General features: G+C 37.6%; 1 protein-coding gene across 1 annotated transcript in view; it reads right to left on the bottom strand.

Moving 5' to 3' along the window:
* Window positions 1–2228: 2228 nt before the first annotated feature.
* Window positions 2229–7752, bottom strand: part of LOC129750610 (probable serine/threonine-protein kinase nek3) — an 18710-nt gene continuing 13186 nt past the window's right edge. The window contains exons 7-11 of the mRNA XM_055745574.1: window positions 4664–5169; window positions 4437–4597; window positions 3413–4326; window positions 2592–3354; window positions 2229–2531 (exon numbers count right to left, since the gene is read on the bottom strand). Coding sequence (XP_055601549.1) covers window positions 2342–2531; window positions 2592–3354; window positions 3413–4326; window positions 4437–4597; window positions 4664–5169 — 2534 coding nt within the window. The 3' untranslated portion in view covers window positions 2229–2341. The remainder of the gene's footprint in view (window positions 2532–2591; window positions 3355–3412; window positions 4327–4436; window positions 4598–4663; window positions 5170–7752) is intronic.

Below are 7752 nucleotides of genomic sequence, written 5' to 3'. Positions count from 1 at the left end.
TACCACCTGAGCTTAGGTGGTCCCCGAGAGAGGGCAGAAAAAAACGGAATGTAATGAAAGAATACACGACGAGATTCTGACTTAAATTTCTCCCTTACAAACCTTCTCTAGTCGAAATTGTTTGGAGACAAATAGAAAAAAAATTACTGCTCATTTACCTATGGGTTTTTGAACGCCTTTATCAATATTTGTCAAAGCTTTGCTTTCGATTATAAAATTCAAAGGCCGTTTTGGTTTGGAACTATTTTTCTGTCTACATTACCTGCTTGTTCTAATATTTGTTTTTGTACTTGTTTGATCTCCAATAAATCCAAATGAAATGAATTTTCAAGAGAAACTGTGTAGCAAAATTTAAAAGCGATTGAATGCGATGGATTTTTCTCTTCCGTGGCGACCGTCAAAAATAGTCTTAAAATGTTTTTCACGTTCGATTTTATCACGGTTATTGTTTCGATTTTATCACGTTTAAAAAAAAATTGGATGAACAGTTTGAAAAATCCTTTAGCATCTTAAAATGTATCACAAAGTGTTAAAGGGTATTTGTAAATGATATTTATGCAGTTGTTTAGTTCACTGATTATTCAAAACCGTCTTTGAATAGTTGAATAATTTACTAGATCTAGCTCACTTGTGTCTGGTTGAAATCATCATTCGAATAAGATATCCATTAGAATCTATTGAAAGCTTCAACAAATACTCAAGCGAAGTTATCAGAATTTGTTTTTTTTGACATTTGATCACATTTAATGCTATCAACCAATCGTGGAAAATCTGTGACATATGTTCATAAGTAAAAGATTATATGAAATAGGAACATATTTTACTAACAAAAACACGAAATATACACTAGTTATAAATATGGGTATTGTCTCCTGCCTGTAACTTCTTAAATTTTGCAAATTGATGTTTCCTTTAAATGAAATAAACCCTTTTTTCAACTTTCTTCAGTTATATCAACAATAATTGTTATGACATCTAAAACAAAATATTTTCATTAAAATTCATCATCATCATGATCAAAACATTTTTCCTTCTTAATCAAATGAAGTAAATTAAACAAATTTAGAATCAGTTTTTTTTTATGTGGTTTTTTTAGTTCATAAGTTATCAATGATTGATTTCATTCAACACCGATTCATTTTTAACATTATAAACTCTGTATCACCAAAACTAGAGGCGATAGACAAAAATCTGGGTAAAGACTAGAGTGAGGAAATTTCAGGAAAATTCGAAATCTACGACATTAAAATAGGCACCAAAATGCTGTTCTCACACTTGGATTTTCATATTGTAAATGCAGTTTTTTTAAATAACATTTATTTGCCATGTAGTGAAAAAATAATTTTGAAGCAACTCTAAAAAAGCTCTCAAATATTACACCTAATTGTTTTGCAACCACTACTTTTTTCTAAATTACATCCAATTCCAGAAGCCTTGAAATTTGAAATGGTCACTTTTAATCAAAAGAAACGTCTATCAAACGAAGAACACCAACTTAGGGGCCATTTTACCCCGTACGTCGGCCATCAGATTTGTAAGTGTTTACTAAATTCCAATTTCCGGGAGTTGACCTAGTCGTTTTGCCTCCCCTCAAAATTTTCAATTTCAAGTACGTTCCATCCCACTCTTAGCCATCTTTCAAATAAGTCTCAAGTTTGTACTTAATTTCTCTTAATTTGCTCTGCGATTATTTTTGCACTTATACCCCTTTGGCTCTGAGGGTTTCATAAAAGATTTAAGTAATTCTTGTTTTTGGTAAAGATAAACAAGTAATGAAATAAAATAACCCTTAGAAGCTTTTAACGGTTTTCTGATTACATGATCATGATTGTGAAAAAATGATTCTACGCAGTCGCTTGCCAGTTTTTGATGAACCACTTAGTCACAAACGGTATCAATAAAGAAAAATGCTGTTCCTGGAATGAAATTTGTTCAACCAGTTAGGAAATATAAATTAAACAAATCAAATCTGACAATCTGTAAAGAACGCCTAAAACTTACAAACATTTCAAAGCAGCATCCCAAAGCTTGACGTGATTTTTTTTCAAATATTCATAAACTAAGTGACAAATCAATCAAAATAATAATTTTAGAAATATTTTGATTTAGAGTCACTGTTTCAGTTGATACTAAATAATTAAATTCTTGAAAACAACATTCAGGCTTGTAATGAGCTTTTCCCATATACACTAGCTCCCTTCCCAAAAAAAAAAAAAAATACACTAGCTCCCCTACAGTCGACTAGCAGAACCCATAGCAACCCTACTATGTAGGTCTTTTTTCATATCGCCTCAAAGCTTCCCCCAAAAGCCCTACCCGAAAAAAAATAATCAAGCGTTACTCACGTTATGCTCTCGCGGCTGGTGCTGTGGATACTACCCGCCTTCTGCTGTTGTTGGGTGGTGGTACGCAAAAGCTTGCTCCACTCGTGCATCAGCTGCCCACCCTTGTTCTCAAGCTCAGCGAAAAGCTGCAGCTCGTCCATCGAGTGTAACGCCGAGGTGCTTCCACTGGCGTTGGATCGGGCCATTCTGAACGGATATGAATCAAAATGTGATTGAACTGTTAAATTTGAATTCTTTTGATCTCACCTATCAATAGAATCCATGCTGCTGTTAAAATCCAGCATAAAATCATCGGAGGCGATCGAATCGCATGGCGACAAGGTGTCCAGGGATTCTGACCGTGGCAACCGGTTACGATTTTTGCGCACTGGGGCCGGTGATTCGTAAGTTTCGGCCATGATTTTTCTAGGTTTTGGCACCGGTGCTGGTCCGGATCGAGATCGATTGTTGTTGTTATTGAGTGAAGATACAGAGTCTCTCAGAGTCGGCGTGTCTTCGGTAAGATTGAGATGAATCGATCCTACGTCGATGATGCTGCTGTCGTTGAGAGCCGGCTCATCGAACACCAGTGCGGGTTGATCGGCTATTTCATCATCGATCAGGAAATCACGACCGCCGTCCGACAGAGACAATGAATTGGAGGCATGTGTCGGAGTTCCCGGGGTTGTCGGACTGGTCAACTCTTCCAATTCCGGGGAAATTTCATCGATGTCCTTTTCCTTGTCTTTCTCATTCTGCCGTTCGACAGCCTTTTTGCGGTTTTTGCGAGCATCGTCCGATTCTGTGCAGCTGCTAACCAAGCTGTCCGTAGGAGATGTTTCGTCATCCAACAGGATGGCATCACTGACAGCGGCTGCCATCTCTGCAAATTTAGTCTCCTCAGATCGGAACATCTGATCTTCATCGTTTGGTTGTTCCGAGATTGTGTTGTCATTGAACGAGTTTTGCACCTCCGATATACTGTCCACGTTCATTGAGATGTCCATTGGAATGATCGCGGAAAAGGAAGCTGAAAATTGATAAAAATCGTTAAATAAAAGCTTAACTCTTTTCAAAAAGTTACTTACACAACAACGACGGATTACCAGCAGTAATGGTAACCGAACTGATGTCTTCTTCTTCCTCCAGCATCTTTCGATTGTTCGCAATCTTAGCATTGCTTTCGTCGCTGCTGCTCAAGCTCAAACTGCTGCACTCCTTGGGCGCCATAGTTTCGCCCGCGTTGCACCAGGAAGCCCGGGAGCTACCCGGAGAAGATGTCTTGCTGCAGTGCGACTCAGTCATATCCTTGATCAGTGCCCCCTTGAGGCTCTTTTCGGATGAATTGTTATCGCGGGTCAGTTTCTCTTCCTCCAGACTCTCAACATCCGAAGACGTGATCGAGTCTTTGCGGGCGATTTCGATCGGGTCAACCGCCTCTTGTTCATAACGATTGTCGTTTATGTCGATATCGTCGTCAAGTTGACGAGGAAGCTCGGAACTGCGAACCAGTCCACTCAGAGGAACCGGTTGTGGTTGCTGGCCAGAGTTTGTAAATGCACTAGGAAGTTGTGGAAGGGCCAGCGAAACTATTGGCTCAGCAGTGAGTGTTTCTAGATCACGAACTTCGAATTTGTGTCGACCAGCCATAACCATCTCAAGGTTACGGTACCGCTGACGAGGCATTCGAATATTAGGGGAGTTGTCCACATTCGAGTTAAGATCCTCGTCCTGGAGATCAAGTGCACGATCGGAAGAAACGTCCCGTTGATATTGGCTGCTTTGAAGCGTTCCTTTGCGGCTCACATTGACGGCATGTTTGGCGCCTTTTGGATCCATAGCAAAGCGCGCCGTCGGAATCGGTCCACCGGTGATCGTAGATAGACTGATCGGCACCGGGTATTGTGGCTTCGGAAGGCTTCCGCTGTGTAACGTAAACTTGGCCACCACCGAGGATGATTCCTGTCCACATGGGACTGCCCCCTTTGTGCCGATCTTATTTCTGCTAAAAATATACCCAAAGAAGAAAGAAAAATGCAATTAATTTCGAGCGATCCTCAAGGTCGCGCACCAGTGAGTCACACATTTGCCGCGGCGTGACGGTTGACTTACGTTGTTGGACGCGGCTGTCCGGAGTCAACGGCTGAGCCAAACTGCTGCCGCTGGTCGTTGGCATTATTTACGCCAGAATGTTGTCGATTTTCATCGATACTTCCGCTGACCGCCGCTGTTGACGACGACGCCGACGCCGATGAAGACGACGCAGGCCCAATCTGTGAAGGTGGATAAGCGTAAATATTTTTATGCTCGGTTTGATTGCTTGATTTCGTCACTCCTACTTGTTGTTGTTGAGCGGCTGCTGTCGGCGGCTGTTCTGATGATGGAGCTATTTTCGTCGTCGTCGCCGTGTGATATTTCGGCTGTGGCCTGTGTAGAGATGCTTGCGGACCATGATGAAGATGTTGTAACGCCGCAGACGATCGCTCGTGAACCGGAGGCTGGTAGAGCGGTGCGAATGTTGTGCGAGCGGAGGCCGCAGCGGAAGCGCTCTTAGAACGCCGTTTGTCAGTAGTTATGTACACGTTATTGTTGTTGTTATTAGTTGTGTGGTTGTTATTATTATTATTATTGTTGTTGTTGATGGAATGTAACTGCTTGTCGCAGTCGGTTAAAGTTTTTGGCTGGAGACCAGCTGATGCCGGCCGGACCACATTGGTTGAGCGGAATCCGAATCGATTGCTGCGGTACGGTGCACCGTAAGTGTCCTTTTTCGGCGGTTGCAAACGTGGAGTGGATCGACCGGTCGTCGCCTTCGATGTGACATCGTCCAGCTGGTCAGCCGAACCTGCAAGAAAGAAAAAAACAACAAAATAGAATCACGCGCTTTCAAACATTCGTGTCATATTTATAACTTAAACGGGTCACTAAAAATATCGATTGGTTCGCAGAACAGACAAATAGAGACGAAAGGCAAACATTCATCATTGCCAGGTCCGTTGACAATTGAAAATCGCGCAGCAGAATAATATAAATGCTGAAAGCGTGAGAAAATTCACTCACTCGACGGATCAACTTCACAGTGTTCATGTTTGTCTATTGTTTGTCAAAATTATAGCGAATATTGTCAAACTAGCTATAGAAGTAAACGCTGGCAAGAATGACAAAAATGACAAAAAATACAAAAGTGACAAATGACAAAAATTACAAAAGTGCCAAAAATGACAAAAAAATACGAAAATCACAAAACTGACAAAAATGGCAAAAATGGCAAAAATGACAAAAATGACAAAAATGACAAAAATGACAAAAATGACAAAAATGACAAAATTGACAAAAATGAAAAAAAAAACTAAAATGACAAAAACTACAAAAATGACAAAAACTACAAAAATGACAAAAATGACAAAAATGACAAAAATGACAAAAATGACAAAAATGACAAAAATGACAAAAATGACAAAAATGACAAAAATGACAAAAATGACAAAAATGACAAAAATGACAAAAATGACAAAAATGACAAAAATGACAAAAATGACAAAAATGACAAAAATGACAAAAATGACAAAAATGACAAAAATGACAAAAATGACAAAAATGACAAAAATGACAAAAATGACAAAAATGACAAAAATGACAAAAATGACAAAAATGACAAAAATGACAAAAATGACAAAAATGACAAAAATGACAAAAATGACAAAAATGACAAAAATGACAAAAATGACAAAAATGACAAAAATGACAAAAATGACAAAAATGACAAAAATGACAAAAATGACAAAAATGACAAAAATGACAAAAATGACAAAAATGACAAAAATGACAAAAATGACAAAAATGACAAAAATGACAAAAATGACAAAAATGACAAAAATGACAAAAATGACAAAAACTACAAAAATGACAAAAATGACAAAAATGACAAAAATAACAAAAATGATTAAAATGAATTCAAGTTGTTTCGTGAGTAAAATACCTCTAATTTCATGAGTTTTTTCATCCTGTAGCAGGTGTCAAGTAAATGTTTCTTTGTACATTTTCATTCCTATTTTAGTTAAGCTTATGTCTCTAAATTTTGCAAATCTTAAAACCGAGCTCGAGTTGAAGCCCCTGATGCAATTGCGATTTTTTTCATTAATACCACCAAACTCCTTAACTTTCTTGTCTGTATCTGTACGGTGTATTGTGAGTTTTAGTATTTAAAATGTATTATTAAGACCAATTGAAAAAAAATAACTAAATAGTATTTTTCAGAGTAGTTGAAGGCCGTTTTACCTTCTAAAGAATAAATCGTAACTAATAAATGTTTAATTTAATCAACACATCCTTAACTGCATCGTGCTCGTGAATAGATTCTTATGATAATCGTAACAAATAAAGTTGATTTGTATTGGGATCACCTTCCATAAAAAGTGAGATCCTTGAAACTATTATACAAACCATCTCTGACCCAAAAAATCCTCGGATACCAAATTTCACTGCATTCCGACCGACCATTCATACGTGATGTTGTTACAAAGAAAATGCCTTCATTTTTATATATAAGGTGTGAAGAGATAATTTTGTATGGGAACCCCCTTTCATAAAAAGTGAGATTCGCGAAACTATTATACAAACCATCTCTGACCCAAAAAACCCTCGGATTCCAAATTTCACTTCATTCCGACCGACCATTCATACGTGATGTTGTTACAAAGATAATGCCTCCATTTTTATATATAAGATGTTGAACAAATTTGATCATGAGTTTAAGAACTCTTTTTTCAATCATCATGAAGGAATTTAAGTAGATACTTGCATTTCGTTCGCAAACAGTATTTAAAAATTAAGAAGAATAATCGAGTAAATATCCACAGGCGCTTTTTAATCGTGTATGAATCATTTTCAAGATTATTTCATGACCATAAATAGTTTCAAAAAATGGCATACCCCATTTGAAGATAAAAAAAGTTTTTTTGGGCTGCACATAATTTTTTGCAAATGATAGAGAATTTGATGTACATCATTTCATCAGAACATTTCAAGTCTCTTCAATCAGTAGCTGCTTGTTGAAATAAGATTTCTAAAAGTTGGACGCAAAATCGCAATCCACGGATAAAAACCTCTGCAGGTTGTTATCAAAATTTGTATGGTTTGCTCTTCCATATTACAGATTTATGATTGAACCCATAATTGCTTAATCAACATCGATAACTACGAACAAACTAGCTTTTATGTGAAGTTGATTTGATTGTAGAAGATTTTTCAAGTGCTTATCGCTAAAATAATTCGACTGTTAGTAGATTTGGCTTTATTTTCTAGTCAACATTATACAACCCGTTAGTTAGTTCTTAAATATCGGTGATGGTTGACTAGACCTCGAATTTTGTTCAGCCAACATTCATTTCCAAGACGAACAAACAATATCTCTATTTGGTCTACAAAT

Source organism: Uranotaenia lowii, chromosome 3 (genome assembly GCF_029784155.1).
Source record: "Uranotaenia lowii strain MFRU-FL chromosome 3, ASM2978415v1, whole genome shotgun sequence".
Taxonomy (NCBI): Eukaryota; Metazoa; Arthropoda; class Insecta; order Diptera; family Culicidae; genus Uranotaenia; species Uranotaenia lowii.
The sequence above is the reverse complement of the archived record's forward strand: the minus strand, read 5'-3'. Positions and strand labels throughout refer to the sequence as shown.